The 19,249-nt window shown below is 37.5% G+C and overlaps 1 protein-coding gene and 1 long non-coding RNA gene across 7 annotated transcripts in view; one reads left to right on the top strand and one right to left on the bottom strand.

Annotated features, from left to right (window-relative positions):
* Positions 1–19,249, bottom strand: part of LOC111253887 (progestin and adipoQ receptor family member 3-like) — a 26,167-nt gene continuing 6,918 nt past the window's right edge. Inside the window, exons 1-9 of one of the 6 annotated variants that reach the window (XM_086975756.1) lie at positions 9,465–9,486; positions 8,828–8,902; positions 7,289–7,375; positions 6,468–6,607; positions 5,471–5,606; positions 4,657–4,805; positions 3,568–3,741; positions 2,151–2,342; positions 1–1,828 (exon numbers count right to left, since the gene is read on the bottom strand). In XM_086975756.1, coding sequence (XP_086831882.1) covers positions 1,453–1,828; positions 2,151–2,342; positions 3,568–3,741; positions 4,657–4,805; positions 5,471–5,606; positions 6,468–6,607; positions 7,289–7,375; positions 8,828–8,890 — 1,317 coding nt within the window. In that variant the 5' untranslated portion in view covers positions 8,891–8,902; positions 9,465–9,486 and the 3' untranslated portion in view covers positions 1–1,452. Of the gene's footprint in view, positions 1,829–2,150; positions 2,343–3,567; positions 3,742–4,656; positions 4,806–5,470; positions 5,607–6,467; positions 6,608–7,288; positions 7,376–8,827; positions 8,903–9,464; positions 9,487–19,249 lie in introns of those variants that run through there. The other 5 variants (XM_022814066.2, XM_022814065.2, XM_022814068.2 and 2 more) reach the window with 5 other exon arrangements.
* On the top strand, positions 11,784–17,437 carry LOC147754316 (uncharacterized). Its single transcript, XR_015317766.1, has 2 exons — positions 11,784–16,611; positions 16,790–17,437. It is a non-coding gene; the product is annotated as an uncharacterized LOC147754316 (long non-coding RNA).

Genomic DNA, 19,249 nt, shown 5'->3' on the forward strand with positions numbered 1-19,249 from the left:
TGTCAATCATCATTAGCTGTACTTGAAATAGAGTTTATTTACAATAGGAAACAGGATGTTGCTCCGATCAACATTGGCCATATACTTGTTCACCGGCGGACTATCGTGCTGAGCTTTATATTCATTGGAAATTTTAGGATATCTCGCAAGCTTACACGCTGCTAGCTCTTTACATTAGAGATGATCGTTATTCGTCTGTACAACAAAACTGACACAAGTCAAAGTTCGAAACGCGTTTGATTAATGGCCGGCGGTACGTTGACTACATATAGCAAAGAAACTGATTAAGAAACTTAACTGGCCGCAGCGTTTCGTGCTTTGAAAGCTTTAACCCTATCAGCCACCCCTCGTCACACTCAAAGTGAAATCTTGCGTTAGGGCAAGAACACCGAGAAGGCGAAGCATCGTAGATATAGAAAGACACTTAATGTTAAAGATAAATGGAACATAAAGGAGGAAACACGACTATTATGCAACCGTAGCAGACGATATGCGAAACGTCGTCTCCGTTATACAGGGGAAGAACCGTCAAAAAAAATAGGATATAAGTAAATGCGCATTTTGATAATACTTGCTTGTAGTGTTGTACAACGGCAGCATTAACAACAGTAGTTAACTGACCGATATCTCTCACACAGAAGTTGTGCATATGTTTGTTTACGGCTACATATCAATATCCATTCAATACACGTACTCGTATCTATATGCTTGTTACAGAGATGACGTATAGATACGTAGGCGAGAAAATTAGATTTTGAACTATTAGCACAAGTAGTAAGTTACAATCTTACTAATAACTTACCTGTCCTCTAGTGATAAATGAACGTTTGGTTAGCATTGCTATTTTTTGATTCGCGCAGGCGCTGGATTGCTAACAAACCTACCCAGTAACTACTAATATTAAGGCAGCAAAACAAACGTATGAGAGACGATGAATATTAATTTAACTTCACGCCTTTGGAATCAGTCAGTTACGTGCCGCCTAGGGGTGCCTGTCGATCTGGGCGGACTTGGACCTTTAGTTCAAAAATCTATGTTACAAGACGATTAGTCCGCTCTGTTGCAGTTCATTCGCTGCACGTGAAAGTTCCCTACGAAATGAAGTTTAAGGTGGTAATCTACATTGATCGCTAAAATCGAAGTTGAGCTATTCACGCGTCGAGCTCGTCGGGCGCCGAATAGTTACTCGCCACAACGGATTCGATAGTTTACTGCGCATGTGATGTAATCAAGTAAGTTTACCGACGATTTGACAATGTGTCCAATCCCTATAAACATACAATACAATGCACAGAAGAGTAGTTGTTGCTAAGTGTCTATCTTATCAGAATCTTTGCCACATAGGTCATCGCTGTCTCCGCCTTACGCTCGCCGCACTTTCGGCACCGTTTGCAGCTGATATCTTAAACTATGTGTACGCCTGTCTGCCCTCCTCCTTTTCTTCTTTTTGTATCATGCGTTTGCCATATACGACATTTTTATTTTATGATAATAAGTGCCAATGAAACGGTTGAAGAGACATTGTTTACTAGAATCAAACGATAGGCATGGCGCTGATGAGATTTCGTTGTTGACTATACACAGTAGGAGTCCGTAGTAGCGCACGAACATCAGCTTGCGGATAGCACGGGTTGTCCGAACGCCTCCTCTCTTTGAAACTTGAATGCCCGAATGTACTGGAAATAAAGATGACGGGCGCACAAAACTGCAGTCGCTGTGCCAACATGCCACACCTGATGGCTGTTGCCGATGAAATTCACTCGTCCGGGAAAAAGTCTGTTGCATGAAGCGAACGATTCGGTTACAAACGTCTGTTTTTTTCTGCCGGCTAACATAAAAATTTACCAGTTACTATTGCAATTTATCTTCATATTCTTAGAATTATCGTAAGAGACAACGCTGCAAGAATGACAATTACAAACATAGAAAAGATCGCCATAAATATCGGAATATATGCGGTCTACTAAATCTCTCACGATTATCGAGGCCTCTGTACCCAGACGATTCATTACATTTATAGATCGCCGCATGGTGAAGGATGGCACCTATTTTTATTTGTTATTACCACTATTGTTAGCGTTTATACTATTATTATGCTTAGTTTTTATCTTTCATGGTTCGTATTCTTCGATGAGTTTGTTTCTCCGTACCTTTCCGGAAACTGAACACAGTATATGATGTAACTACCGACAAGCAAAAACATCACAATAAGATGGGTCGGTAGCGTATATTGCACGACAATGTTGCCAAGTCCGTCATCTCGCATTAGGATCGAGTGTACAATAGGCAAAACGTTGAACGCTACAAATCCGCCGATCCACACCGAACGCGAGTCGTCGTACCTATAACCAGAGAATTGAACAGATATCAAAAAGATTTGCTGTGATACCGCAGAACTTATAGTTTACGACAGTTAACTTTGGTCGAAAATTATCAATCAGTATTAATCGATTATTCTAAGCTATCAATTCAGTTAGCCATATAAATATACGGTTATTAAGAGAAGATTAAAGCTGAAATGATGGATGACTTAAAAAGGAAGGCACAGCAGGTCGTACGGGCATGGTTTGCGGGCAAAATTGACGCCAAATATAACCATTGAGAGTAGATTATTCACACATCAATGTCATTTTTTTTTGTCTAGTAGCTGTTTTTCAGATGATTTCTTCTGACGCGACACGAATCTATCATGCGGAAACTTGTAAAAAATAACATGGTTTCATATACATATGGGTAGCAGTATATTTTTTTTTCATCTAATTATTTATAATAGTTGATATCATACGTAAGTTAATATTCATAATAACAGTTCAGAATCAGTCATGTTTTCATGAGCAGGAGATTATACACTAGACTCCTATTGTATCCAATGTTTAATCTAATAGTTACAATATCATATGCATATTCAAAGAAAAGCTGTGCTAAAACGAAAAGATGGGTTTTTTTCCCATTTGAGGATTATCGACATGTTTCAAGCTCATGTCGTTGTCTCTACGTAACTCGCATTATTCTTATTATTATCGGCGTGACTTGAGTAGTCACGCCGCTTTCACGCTTCGTACTACTTGACAACTTTCACTCTTCGGCGGAATAGAAAGAAGCAAAGTAACTATTATAACGGCGGCATTGTTTTAGGAAACCTTAATGTTCTTCTGTGTATGCGAGTATGCAAAAAAGCCTCTCCTTAGATCCTCATTTACTATTATACGAAAGAATATATGGGATAACGGTATTTTACTGTCAAACAAAAGGCCCAACAAGGCAAACGCATCGGTAAAAAGAAAGCTCTACTGTTTAGTAGTTCCATACATTTGCACTGTAGTTTAGAACTTCCCGATCGCGCAGAGTATAAATTCGTACTCTGTAAATGTTGTACTTACGATCTGTGCAGATAGCATTAGAAGATGAATATAAGCGGCTTGTTTAAACCTAAATATTTCAATTATTGAAATATTTAAGTTTAAACAAGTAAAAAATTAAGTAAAGACATGCTTTTTTCAGCTTGAAACAGGCACATGTACAGAACCCTGCTGCTAGTCAGCGGAAGCTGTTTATGGATAAATATACCTCTCCTGGAAGTACTTTGTAGAGAAGGTCATACATATGGGAACGCCGGCGATCACAGTCTTAATGGTACCATAGAATGCGATCCAAAGTGGCTCATCCCGGAACTGTAGAAACAGAAAGCCACATCCGTATCCATAAATCGAGGCACATACGCCCACAAAGTCCCAGCCATACCTGAATGCAAACATTCAGAATACATTGTAATATATATATAGAAAATCAGTTCTTTCCATAACCAAAACCGTGCATCGTTTTCAAAACTTCAAGAAACAAACTAATCGATTTTTAATAGCGTTTACATTTAAAATGTCCAAACATCCAACAAAATACCCTAAAAATAAATTTTTGACACGCCTGGGTATATTATGCAGGATTGAAGCGCGTTTTGAAAACAAAATATTTAGTACTAATTATAACTTCACACTACTAATTATAACTTCACACTAAGTTCCAACGTTTAGTCCAACATTTTTAACTTTTTGGATTTCTTAGCCGTTGTGAATCCTCCCTGTATTTACGGGATTTTTGGCTGGCTATCAGCCCAAAATTTAATCACACTTTGAATTTTTGTACGCAGTAAATTCAAGCGACATTTAAACACGTGTACACCTACCACTAGCGGTTGACGTACGACAACTAAAAATATATTTGAGGAGCCACAAATAGGTATCTTGAAAATGAGTATATAGATACAGTGAATGACGGCTGAACATAACGGTCAAAATTGAAACTTCTAGTGTAGTCAAAAGACTCATAAGAAGAAGAAGACTGCCCCACTGTGTACATAATGCATGTGGCATCTGCTATGTTATAACAGATAAAGCCATTTATTCTGATTTTATCCTGAAACGGCCTAGGGCACTAAAACAGAATACAGTAATTGATGTTTAATTTGTTCAGCTTGCATATTCGATTAAACAGAATCATAGACTAGAGCTATAAAGAAATGATCGCTCCAAGGGTAAGTACCCCATTTCTGGGATCAAACAAAAAATTTTAGAGAGATTACCCTTGTAGTCGTTTCGATCTCTTTGTGCGTGCACTTCATAGTATGTATATATACAGAAGGGAAGACAGAGCATCGCTTACCAATATCGATAGCACGGTGAACAGCAGCAATTAAAGATGTGATAAACACTCGATAGGCCCAACATAATTAGATAGCTGGCAAGCATCAGGCCACTTAGGCGACGGTCAAATTCGGCAAAACCTTCGACGTCATAGTTTGTTATGACGTCCTGTTAAAGGGTGTATGTTTCCGACCAGATAATTGATTTACATCGTAAGATCGATGATATCAGAAGAATAAATGAAAACAGAAAGAGAGGACATAGGACAAGATATTAACTTGATGTTATCAACTACCGCACCACAGAGATCGTATGGTAAACTATTTACCACTATGGCTTTCACATCTGATTCCTAAACAACGCCGATGGTTCGGATAATCTAAAACAGCTCTTAATTCCCCTGTCTGTCGAATATCAATTTAAAGTGTATAACGCGTTTATATTAGCCTGTTCTTGTAATTGTCATGCTTCAAATGTGAACTCGCTATTGATCATGTTATCATATATTATATATAGTTTAGCGATAGTTCATTTCACAATACAGTTATTGATCCGAGGGTAAGCGAATACCTATGCATGCATCAGGACATTGCTTTTGCAAGATCTTTCTACTATCTGATATTTCAAGGATCAGGGATTCTACGCATGGGCAATAACATTCGCTTTGGTTCTACCTTGATTCGCTTTTCAGTAGACGTTTAATTCTACAGAAATACGCCCAAGCAAAAAGTTTGTAAATTGCTTAACGTTTATAAATAGCTTTAGTATGACTCGTCATCCTATTGTTATCCTCGAGAAATCTAAATAACCATTTGCTTACTAGCGGTGCTCACCTGTACGTAAAGGGCGAGCACAACAAAGAACGAACCCAGATGGGTCCATATGTTAACTGTTTCATTTGTCCATAGAAGAATGCCTTTTATGCAACGTTCCTTCGACTTAAACGTTCGATATCCATGAGTAATATAACTGAATTGGAGGCAACAAGAATCAAGAAAGTTGGGTATTGTTTTTGAAATACTAAAATGCTATTCATAAGAAAAAAAAAAATACATCCACATGTCATTGTTCCTACTTGGTAGAAATTGAGGAGCTAATCGAACTATTTCGCGTTATTAATGACACTGGAACCGCGACCAAACAATAAACCACTAACTTTTTGAATTTGAATAACTCTATTGTTTGTTAGTGAAAACACAGCCTCTTCCCTTAGAATAGCAACTTATGTTAATTAATCATCTGTAAGTAGAAGCTTCATAGGGAAAAGGCATGTCGTCACCTATATATAGCGTACTATGTTAAAAAATATGTCTACCGAATGGGGGAAATGTGGCAACGATTATTGAAGAAAGAAGAATTTGCATAAGCGAAAATATTCAGAGCAACTTCATTGAAGGACTCTTTTAACTGTTGCCTATTCACTATTCTATAACCAGCTGGAGCGATCTCGGCAATCGTGTAATAGGTTTTTATCCGGTCTATGTCATATTCAGTCGAGTATTTGCAGTATTTCAGGGTATTTAGTATGAAAATGTGTGTTTGCTCAAACATGAAAAGCGTTAACAAGGGTTCAGATTAGCGCGGAAGTTTCCATGGCAAATTAGTACATTGCCTATCAGATAATAGAAGTACCACGTATAGGCAACGGAACAATGATTTGCGGAATAGTCTAATCAGTTTCACTGAACTTTCGCAAACTGTAAGTGCATACTCCATTTTGCCTAACGATCTAAAAAATAGTTTAACTTTCAATTGATGTTACATAGCTGCACTGCTTATTTTGTTGTGAAGCTATTTTATGGTTTGTGCATGAAATACACATTTACAAACCTGTTACTTGTCAAAAAGGGCGGAGCCTCCGTAATTGAGCATATGTGTAGTTTCGAGCAGTCTTTATCGCGGCCACAAACACTGTGTAAATCCTTCGACGAAGGGGTTCGAAGGATACGCTGTCCAAAGTAAGCCAAGTCCTGTGCCAGTTGAAATTTAGAGAACGATACGAATACCAACAGTCACGATCTGAACTTTAAAGGCAACAAGAAAAGAGACTGAGTTCGTACCCACAGAAAATACTTATGGCTCATTTATAAAATAATCCTTGTAGTACTGTAGAAAATTCATAACGCTTTATTCCGCCGACAAGCTTGTCGGTGCTTGCTCAGGCGCTTATGGCATCCGTTTGAAAAAAAATCAGGATACACATCCTCATTAGTAAAACGCGTTAAGCTTTGTAGGCGTTATAACAAATATACACGTGTATCATATATATATATATCCAAGTTAGTGCCATAAATACTCGAGCAAACATGGATAATACTATCAAAAACGATTGTAGATTTATGAGTTCTCTACTCTCAAATGCTGAGATATTAATTCCAAAGAAATTGCACAAATACTTCATACTCACTGAAGTAGATACTTCGTCTATTTTGTTATTTTTGTATTTTAAGCAAAAAATATCGGTAAGTAATGGTAAACCTTGTCTAGTGAAATATTATTGTACATACACTATGGCAGAAGGCATTATATTCATCGGCCGATTCATATGGGTTCCTGCCCGTTTAGCCACGTATGACTTTTTCCACCCTTAGTTTCAGTGTCGAGGTTGGCCTAACGTTAGGATCCCATGCGCAGAAGCGGGGCCTACTTACCTGTTTGACTAGAACGCCCAGTTTACGAACATCGTCTGTGTTGCATAGGCATTGACTTAGAAGGTTGTTGCAATCAATGCAAAGCTCCTGAAAATTTGGTTGGTTTTTTGATTACACGTAGCGATTCACTTGTGTTTCACGTTACCCACTGTGATATGGCTGCGCCTTTATAATGGGCGTGCCTAGGATGTGACTTGTCACGTTTTTATTTTTAGAATCCGTTTTCTTTTCTGACAGATTTCTAACCAGTATTAAACGAAGCTTGAAAAGCTTGCTAGAGTGCCAATATCACCATCATTAACAAATCGATCTGTGTCTTTCTCACGTACAGCAGATGCTTAGTATATTCAAACTAGCAACATGAATCGTGTATGCGTACATATTAACACAAAAGATACATATTGCCAGTCACAAAGCCCCCTAGTCTATTAGGCGATCTGTCCTGCCCAGTCCTCGTAGTGATGCTGGACAGTGATGCGAAGGTTGTTTTACAAAAACAGCTTAGAATAACCTGTAGACAAAAACCAGAAAGGCTAAGATTTCGTGTTTATACTCTCACCGGTTAAGTACTGAATTTTACTCATTATACATCAATTAAAAATGAACTAGTCGTGTTCAATTGTGGTTTATTGAGGAGCTAGATAAATGTAAATTATGTAGTGCGTATGCCATAGTTGACGTAAGCGATTCATCTAGGTGCTGGGTATCAGTTGTACTGCAAAAAAAATGGTGCATTTATTATGTGTTCGTTATTATCAATGCCTAAGGACGGTGTGATATGGATAGACCAAGAAGGGCAATCTAATTCGAGCGTCGTAGCGATGATAGGGAACCTTTCGATGAATAGTTGTACCGCACTGGCTCAGCTGTTGGTTGTAACCTATCCGGGTATCACTGAGGTGTACTGCCTAAAGGCAACTTGGGGCCACCGTGCGCATGCTATAACCTAATAGTTCATTAATTGCATAACATATAAAGCTTAGGGCAATGCAGGATCATCGACGGTGACTGTAAAACGGCACTAAGTACCCACGAGTCTGCTTTTACAATGCTGGTAATATAACGTACAGAATTTACAAAAAGTGACTATACACAAAATTTACAACAGAGCTGTACTTATTACTTTAAGATTATTAGACCTGCAACCCGTATGTTGTAAAAGATAAAGTCTCTCACAGTTGACACCCACGAAGTTGGCAATAATTCGTGCAGTACGTGCTGCTTTCCCTAAGAAAAGTAAGACTCAGAAATAAATTATGAATGGTGTTTGCTAGTGGAATCGATTGTAGCCATTCCGTAAAACGTAAGCTATTTTTTTTAATCACTAACTTTTGATCACTAACTAAAAATTGACCTAAATTTTTCAAGAGAAGCAAATAGATCGATATCCGAATAGCATGATACATTATACTAGAATTGAGATTAACAACGCAAGTTCTCCTTATTGCCGATTCAATTATAGGATCATGCTGCTTGTTACATTGTTATAGCTGGCAGTTATAGTTTTAAAAAAAAAAATGTGATTTGTTGTCAGTTCACCTTAAAAAAGGAGCCTGTTGACCTTCGCCGCATCGTTCGCTGTATTGTCTGAGTTGTATCCATTCTGTGACACTGCTGAAATGGCGAAAGGGCAAAAACGCGCAACTGATGACTATTAGATTCTACCAATAGCAAATATTTAACAATAGCTACCTACAATGAAGCACATCTCACACCTGTATCTACTACGTACTATCTAATATAATATCTATGTAATAATAATATCTATATCCTATGTACTAGCTATCTAGGTCGAAGTACTGACGAAAAAGAAAGCTCTTGACGAAGCTTGAACTTGAATTCCCTTATATAAGAATATACCTAACATGGTTAATACATTGATACGATAACTATTTATATGACAAGGGCACATTTCTAAATATGTCATAACAATTGATTTCGTTCGGCGCAAATAAATGGATTTGTTAGGTAGGTAGTGTTAACTTTCCAGTCGTCCCTATACGGACCTGGTGGACATAGAGGCCCCGGAGTTTTAACCCCTGAATCCCATTAACCCAACCCACAGTGTTCAATAGAACAGCACCGGCTAGTGTTTATATTATTGACAATGCTTTCCTTTCAAAAAACGATTATGTACTATCTACTGTTCGGTTAGAAAGGCAACAATGATCCTTGCCCGTCAAGCAAATAGTACAATAGTTTATTGTACTGTTCGGGGTGCACCAGGACATTATTGAACTCGGCTTCTTAGTCAGGCGCGCCGGTCACGCATAGCTGGGAGCAGAAAGCTTCTGCTCCGGAACGTTTTAGGAAAGTGGCTCGGAAATTGTAGTCATAGACAATTGTGCAGCTCCTGCCAGTTAGAGCACCCACAACTGGGAGGTCGGTAAGCATGAATATCGCTGTCGATCCGCCAATTAGATGCGGTTACGCAAAACCAGGATTGCCATCCCTCTTGGGCCTCATGACCTGACATAGATAACGGTTCATTGCTAGCCGGTTGACATTGGAGCTGTGGCACGGCCAGACAAGTGGACCTAACTGGCTGAAAACGACAACGAGTTGAAAGGATTTATGTAAGAAAAACTAAAGTACCCTATATAAATGACAAATATGAAATAAATAAAAATGGAAAAATATATCCGTTTGTTAATTTTCTAGCATCAAAAAATAATGGCCGTGTACGTGGAATATAGTAGCATAAGAAACTGAAAAAAATCTATTTCAGTAATAATAACTGCGTGTCCGGCACACGCATAATACATAAGAAGTCTTATGTTACTGTGTGTGGCTACAGTTTGGGCATATCTAACGGTCGAGGAATGTCTTACAATTATCATACTCTAATAATTTTTAATACGTTAATTAGAATCTATTAAAGCTTTTAGGTCATACAGGATTTGATAATCCTGTATGTCCTAACAACTGTGTCTATAATTAAAAGGCACATCAAGTAAAATCTATCGAAAAGGTGCCATCTAAAATAAAATCAGAAAACAAACCATTAGATGAAAATAGAATTGCCCCGATGTGTAAGAAAATGATCTGTCTTTAATGGAACCAAATTTCGACTACAAGAGTCGTGGCAGGTATACAATAATTTGGCTAATTAATAAAAACAATGGGTGGAAAGAGAACGGATTTAAGCTTGTAATACGGCATAAGCTCAGGGCAGGAATATCATTACTTATATATTTATATCTCCAGCTCGGCGGAAACCCACTGTTGGGGCATTCTCCCAACGGCCCTAGCGGAGTTGCTCGGTGTAGTTTGCCTGTTCAGAAGGATACGCAGTGCCGTCATGGATTTATATGTGGGGAACATATTTTTCATCACTATAGATTATCCTAACCTCTCGCATCAAGGTTTTTCTACAGGCTATGATAAATTCAGTATAATCGCTCTATTATTGGGTTTTGTTCATCACTTTACTAATACCAAGCGAGAACACGAATTGGTTCTAAGTTTCAAGAATAAAGAAATATTGTAAATTCTTTCCAAGTCAGAGTCATTTTGTGTCCTATAAGCAAAACGCTCAGTTTTGCACCAGGATTATTCTGGAAAAATATTACAACTAGTATGTACTGATTCGGTGTTATAGTGATGTTATCATTGACCCTGAATTAAAACAATGAAAATCCTGTATAATCTTATCTTGCGTTTAAGCAACACATCTCAGCTGCGTCCATTAATCGTTGGACCAACCGTTAAATATATATATATATATATATATATATATTATGTACTGCGTTTTTCTAGACAATAGGCGTAGTTCTAGTACAACAACAAACCTTTTAACTAATGTATTTTTAAGTACATGTTTTTATTGTATGGGTTGTTTTTGCTGCAGTTATAACAATATATGATAGGTGCTAAGGCAGGTGGCTAAATTCATTGCCCTGTTGTTAGAGCCTTCTCCCCGCCAGCAGGGAATGCAGTGATAGTGATATGAACCACGACTATGTATCTTTGTTCAGTTGGCATCATGGATTCAGATCAAGTCAGCTGGTCGGTTAATCTGGCAGATTATTTAACGTGGCTGACGCTTTTATGCTTTAGTAATGAACGACAAGCAGATGTAAGCCAAAATAGGAATGGACTGTCAAAAGGCACTTATAGCCTTAATAGTCTATTTCGGCATTTAAATATAAAGGGTTTAATTTTTATCGAGTCTAAATTTTTTTCTCAATTTTTTTCATACTCCCAACAATTTTTATAAAATATCTCCAAGTAATTTATAACGTAGCGCTCAAAGGACTTTCATCTTTATTTACATATGTTTACTGAATTAAACTGAGCTTGTCGAAGCTCTGAAAATATATCTCAAAGAAATTAGCAATATAAATATCCAAAAGTTGGCTGGAAAAACAGCAAACGCAGTAAAGCTATCGTTCCTGACTTCCTTCAGGTGGAAACAACGTCACCGCGTTTCGTGTTGGTTGTAGCTTGAGTTCAATGAATAAAAGTACAAAGTGCCAAAAATAGGTGAGTTAGGTTGAACGTTTCTTTGGTTTCTATAACTAGCTATCGGATTTTCCCTATATCTGAGATATTGCTTATGACATTCAGTGCTACATTCGCTATCAGGTGTTATACGTATAATATCATTGACGCTGTCGGTAGATAGCCACGACCGATTGCCTCAGAAGAACGCGTGAATAGGCCGAGTGGTAGTTATCGGTGTTCGCTGTGAAAGAGCAGTTTGATCTCAACATGATGGTGGCTAGAACGATGGCGTTGATAAGCAAAACAGTACAAAGAAAGAACACTGTACAGCTATTTACAGTTAAAGGCAAAGAAATTCCTAAATGATGATAAATATAGACGCCGAATATGCCCCTGAATTGTGTTCAATTAAACCACATTACCTATATGGGCATTACGTAGCTGTATTTAATCATTGAGATTGTCGGAATGATCAAATTGAAACCGCAAAAGTGACGACGAGCTTTGAAACACAAAAATACGATCCATGGATAAGTATTGCCTTGCTACATTTCTTATAAACTTGCATCGGTAGGAACCCAAGGCCCCAGAAAAACCTACACGTAGTTAAGGCATACATATACGAGTGGCGTCTTTTTTTGCCGCCAAAACAACTAGAAGTGGTAATCGGCAATCAACAACAATCATCATCTGGCGGTTAGCAGAAGGAAATCGCTATCTTGTTGTCCATTGTTAACCACCCACCTTCACTCGGTGCAGCTGTGATGTCTATTACGCGATTCCTATACCAGTTATTTGTAAATGAATAATACGTACCTTACTGTTTGCTAACCTTTACTATAATAGCTACTTAACTACTTCTACTAAAGAAACAAATATTTACTATGCAACATTTTGAATAGGTCCTCTTTGTGATTGAAAGAACTTGTCCTCAAAGCAGAAATCTTCTACGCTAACTATTCGCCAAGTCTAAATGTTAGTTAAAAGGTCCAGCAAACTTATAAATCGACGTTCCTAATTGCAGCCACGAGGAGACTGGTATGAATCCTTCGTTATCCCCGTAGACGTTATTGTCTTAAAACATTTTAAATAAGCACAAAATCTGATTAGCACCACTGTTTGCTAGAAGTTCATACATGTCCAGAAGTTTCTTGACAAAGACAAATTTCATGCGGTAACAAGTTGCGGTTGGTAAACGGTCTCTATTTGGAAGCAAACTAAAACCATAGCATCTTATGATGCCAAATATCATGAATAAGTTATATAAAAAGAAATAGTTACTATCGTTGTCTTGGGTGCTGTTGGGCGATGATAATGATGATGGCGAGTATTCCGTAGTGATTTCCAGAGCAAGTTCCTCGTAGACAAGTGATATTTTTAATACCACGGCATTTAGCGCCACGTAAAGCTAGATAACTTAACCTAAACAACCAACAGGCCATGGGTCACGTTTCTCTTATAAACTTTTAAACATGCAAAATAACCCATTCACTGCGAGCCCTTAAGTTGCGTATTTTGGTGTGGGTATTTCGTGTGACGGCCTCCCATTGTTACGAAGAAGTGAAAATAGAACCTTCAATGTCGAGTCTGAAAACTTATACGTAAACTTACTAGTAATCGTAAGTCACTTCGTCATGTCTTACCTTCAGAGTACAATAACCAGTTACGTACAGTTCATTTCATAAAATGATGTTCAAGCAATGGTTTGAATCGCAGACAGCACAAGGCTAGTGCATTCGTTTCTTATGAATTGGAAATCGCTAGTAAGTCACGATCATACAAGATCAATGATTTCATTACTAGGATTCAGGATTAACATCCGTTTCCTAGATCGATGCTGAATTTCTCTTGGGACTTTTAGACTTTAAACATTATGTTAGTAGGATTACGCAGAACGTAAACTAAGTTAAGACAAACTGAATTTTACGTTACAAGCCGTCAGTGACACAGTCAGCGTTGTATATGGCTGATGGCGGTCAGATCAGGTTTGAACGAAAAACCAGCGACTCGAAGATATGGAACTAACTCGATATTGCGCAGAGATACGCTGTATGCGAATATCCAGCCTACACTCGTCGCTTGCAATGTACGCTCTTCATTACAAAATTGACTCGATCATTTGTGAAATGAACTATATAGCGAGTATTTAAAACAGTATAATAGAACGATAAAGTTACTATTGCATAAAACGCTTTCCGCTAGAGTTGGCAAAAGTATAGCATTAGGAGGTATCAACCCATAGAAGATTGTACACATGGCGAACCCACTTAATCACCCCTGTTTTTTTGTTCTATGTTCTATATTCATATCGATGATTACGTTAAGCTACTGATACAGAAGCTGATATTTTATCTTTGAGTGCAAAAACAATTTCTAGAATTGCAACGATTTTGCACTCTATATTGAAATCATTGTTCGATGAACATCCATCTGCACTTCATAATCTAATGTTTTCCAGTATTACGCTGACATTATAGTCACGACGTATTGTCTAATGTCATTAGATTTCGTCCTGTGACGTCTTACTGCAGACCGGCAATTCGTCGGATGACGTACGAAGATCGAAACAACATTGGACCCGCCGCCATAGCTGTCCACTCTTTAATTTTAAATGAAAAAAATCATTGGTAAGCGGTCTAGCATACGTTTCGGCCAACGGATAGTTCTGAATTGTTCAGAAGCCTTCTCTGGAATGCGTTTTACCTTCAACTCCATTGACGATAATTCCAAAAAGAGCCACTCAAGAAAAACTCAACTGCAAGGACAGTTTTTATTCGACGCTAGCAGACTTGAAACTAGAATTTCTACGAAAAATAGAACTAGTGGTAGCAACGGTTCTTGAAACAAAAAAGGTATGGCGGCCGCCAAAAGTTTATTCGACTAAAACGCTTTCAGTTGTTACTCGGACGACCCGGATAACATTGAGATCAATAGAGAGTATGCTTTGATCAAAGAGGAAGCGCTCTTGTACAAGAAGTGAATACGGAATGTACGATAATTATATAAACGAACGTAAGGTAAGTACTTTATTGGTTGTTTTCGAATCGATTTCTTAAGGTGATTACTAATAGCTGTAAGCCCCTATGCTTAGTAATTGGTACCTTCAATTTATCAATGTATTTTCTTCACTGCTAGTTGCATCGACAAGACGTCGGAGACAATATAAATTTATATCGAATACGTAATCAGAGGCGTAAGCAGAGATTTTGGAATAGGGAAAGCATCTAACACTGTATTGTATGGGCAGCTCCCGATAAGTGTGATGCGAAACTGACCGCTAGGCATCACTCGACATAGAGCTCACATTGAATAAGAAAACCGTTTATTTTCTTGACAACAGGCTACTTTACCCACCACTGTCGTTACCACTTACCCGCGTCAAATTCAATGTACACTACAAGTAACAGGGAAATGAAAAAACATAAAGACAAAAATAAATTTTTTGCATTCGGAAAAATACGGTGCGGATATTGAGTAAAGCCACAAAAGAAGAGAAAATCTTCCAATAACACTTAAACATCCAACTGCGGAAAAAGCAGACAGGAGCATTTCTAAAATTAGGAACTTAATATTGTAATGTTTCTTAGATGTTGTTTCGCTACTATAGTAACGACAAAACAGAAGAAAACATGGCTTTTATTCTTTGCAATCAGCGTGTGTTTTCATGACATTAATCTCAGACATAGTTTTATGAGCAGCCGGTCCCAGTTCGATACTCAAATCCAATCATTTATCGAATCTCGTACATGGTTTATAGTATGTTTATAGTTTAACTTTGTATGTTCATACATCACATACATAGTAATTATATGTACTGCTTGCTAATGATGCTTTATATTATTGGGAAGGTGTTACACCCACAATGCTGACCGGCGTTGATTGCGAATATTTTGTATAAATAATTCATATGCAGTATGATTTAATTTGCTCATTTGAAGGCTGCTGTCATTTAATAAGCTGAATTACACGATACTTATAGCGGTCCTTAGCACTTTTGATACCCCTGTGCAAAACTTTTCAGTTATTCCATTGGATCATTGCAGTATAGCCTTCCGGCAAAATCGAAAAAAAAAAGAAATAGCATAACTCTCCGCATCACTTGGTGTCCCGTATACCATTATGTGATTACATGATGAACTATCTGTGTTACGTTATACAAATGCGATGATTATTATCTCCAGAAATTTTACTTATTTGCCGCATCATGTTGGATAATGCCTGAAGAGGAGTTTCCAAGTTGCGTCCTTGACGCCGCATACGCATAGTACACACTTTCTGTAGATAAGGTATACGAATATAGCGACCTCTAACTTCATCAGCGGTACGATTTCCGCTTAGGTCGTTACAATAGGCAGACTTACTATCGCAATACTATGTCCTCTCAGACAATTGCAATAAAGTTTTTCTTACAAGCTAAAAGCACCTTGGTTGGTACCGGATTTGCGACGCGCTGCTCTCTGCATTGTATTATTAAATGGCCAATCAGACTAAGCCCGTATGCACTTTGACGTTTGGGACTGTTTGCCGTTAAAGCATTTTAGTTGTTGCGCCTTAGATTTAGACAAGCATATATATAATATGCTGTATTTCTATTTCGTGTTCAACAGTTGATAATTACTATAACTACATTTCAATTTTAAAATACAGTTCAGGTTATAGTCAGCTGGGTTTGGACTGGAGAGCCAGATGGATAAAGAAGACCTGACTACGCATAACTTCATAACACTTTTGTCCTTTCTGCTTTACCTGTGCGGTTTCGTAAATGGAATTCTCGAAATATTTTGGTGTAGGCCGGGCTGAATGGCCGTCACCACTTCACCTGTACGATAACATTAGCATTAGACATGCTCATCATCTGACTTCTTTATTCTACTTCGGTAACTTATTTATCCATTTTTTGTATTTTAAACTGGAATCAAAACTGATTGTTATTGTAGATCATCTGTAACTCTATTTCAGTCGATACAAAACATCGTCTGATATTTTTTTTATGTTGTATGTTATTTGAATTTTACGTTGTTGTTTTTTATTGCTAATTGAATCATATTGTTTCAGCAATTATACTATCCGTTGGTTCGGATTATGGTTTCGAAGTCGGATATCTGCGTGAAATCTTTTTAAAGAGTGATTTTCTCGCAAGAGAATAGTATCACAGTGAGAATGCAAGTCAGCGACCCGTTGACCTTGGACGCAAGATTGTTAGCTACGTTGAAAAAAAAAAGCGACGTCTCCTATGAGAAAGAAAGCGCTGCCAAAATTTCAACGATACCGGAGAAACGCAGATACGGAAGTGGGGCGGCTAAAAGCCAAATTCGCGCATCTCACGGCTACCGATAAGGTAGCTGTCTCAGCGATCCAGCGTCGTGAGGCTGAAAATAGGCTAACAGCAAGAAGGCTTTTTACTACAGACGGCCTACTTCGCTCCGTCAGTTATTGTGAATGAAAATTACTACTGTTATAGTGTCAATTATAGTGTTCGGTAATCTTGCAGCAGGTGTCCCATTGCAATTCAGCCATCTTCTCACGGTTATTATGTTGAGGTAAAACTGATCTCAACATTAAGAATTCTATGTCAATATTAAACTATTGAAGAATGTAAACAGTGTGAGAATATAAACATATTTTTCAAATATTTCCAGTGTTTTTTTGGAGATTAAATTATATTCGGCTTAATAAAGGAAAATCAAATTTTGTTTTTCCCGATAGCCTTGTCTTTATTGTGCGAAGCTTGAGAAAACTTACATTAAGACGTTTCACAAATGTTAAACATTTGGTGAGATAACTATTTAAAAGACATCTTCTCCACTGGTTTTAGGAGTCTGTAAGTATAATTTTCCGCATATATGTGTGTTAGGATGAGATAAACCAAAGGATCACGTTTCGATATTATTTGCGACAAAGTATCCTCCGAAATTTAGTATGACTGATTATAGATGTGAATGGTAGTTGTCGCGCAAGCCAGAATATCAAAATTCATTGTAAAAATAACTTTACTATTTTTATTTTACAAAAAATGTAGCTAGTCAATAATATTTGTTTTCGGGCTATCATTAATTGAAATATATCTACTAAGCAGTAAGTATCCTTAACGTTCCTGTCATTGATAGTGAAGTGACAATGTTAATGCGAGGGAGGAATACATTCAGTGCAAGCAAATGCGAGTAAGACTTCGTAACTTTATAGGGATGCACAATATCGACATATTCCTACCCCTATATATTTTTAAATCCCAAAATGAAAGGGCATCGTGGAATGAAAAATTCGGGAACTTAATATTATTTGCTATATAATCTGCCATATAATAAAGTATTCTAAGCAATGAATGAAAAGTTCCTATGTGTATACCAACAAAAACCTAATCACAAACATGAGTAACAAAGCGAGCATCAGTTGTTGCAAATAGGAACTTCAAATTTCGTTTATCCATTCGATGCGTTATAGAAACCTGTAGAGTGGGCAAAAGAATTTATCTGTGAATTTCATATCGTTTGGTTACTCTTCCTTGTCAATGCTGTTTTCTATATTCTATTGCTATGTGCATCATATTGTTAAAATGTCTCTGGCGCTGAGAGGGCAAACGTTGAATCGTGATTTTCAAGAATCAAATATTCTCATTTAGTACTCGAGTGCGCGTAAATCGCTGTGAGATGTCATTAGCGAGTCTGATTGCTGAGGTATGTAACACATTGGATAAATGGGCATTCGCCCTTCACGTTCATGAAGCTACTTAATGTCGGTTTCCTTTTGATTTTACGCATCATAAGTACATATTCAATAGCAGGATAGCACGAAATTACCGCAAAGGGCTTCATTAAAATTTAAATATCTATTGGCACGTTCTCGAACACAGATCAGTAAAGACTTTAATGTAAAACACCCTTCAGTTGAAATGTTAAAGGTGCGCGGATACATTTTGCTGTTAGAAAGTTAAGCAGATGTCAATAAGAACATGTTTTTTTTCCATTTGGCTTACATGTAATATGATAGACTTTTTCCAATCTGGTTAAACCACTGACACTTGTTTATCTAGTATTATGTATATATATATATGAATAAACTACTTTTGAGTACCTTCAGTTACCGTCATAATTTTTTAACTTAGGAAAAGGTATCGCAAAACGGCTGACGCCGTACCTCAACTAGGAAGAGGAATGTTGTATTTCATACAAAACGAGTAGCAGCATATAATTCAAATAAGCCAGATACGGTATCCAAGTAGATTCGATTTTTTATTATGTAAACGATTAATATGGGCTCAACAGAAATTGGTGCTGAATTAAGGGCCTTGTTGTGAACACAGAATAGTCTGTTCATTAAAAACGTGGCTCATTTTTATATTTATTGTGTAAAGTATGTCAACTGCTGAGTCAAATACTATTGTGATATTTAAATGAACTAGTCATATATTGATTCTTGATGATTTTGCCATGTATGGGTATCGAAAAAACGTTGTTCTTTGATAGAACGCAACTAAAGTCTTCTTTGATGCTTACAATCTCAGCCTATTGGCACCGA

This window comes from Varroa destructor, unplaced genomic scaffold, assembly GCF_002443255.2.
Source record: "Varroa destructor unplaced genomic scaffold, Vdes_3.0 BEIS01000007.1, whole genome shotgun sequence".
NCBI classification, from domain to species: Eukaryota; Metazoa; Arthropoda; class Arachnida; order Mesostigmata; family Varroidae; genus Varroa; species Varroa destructor.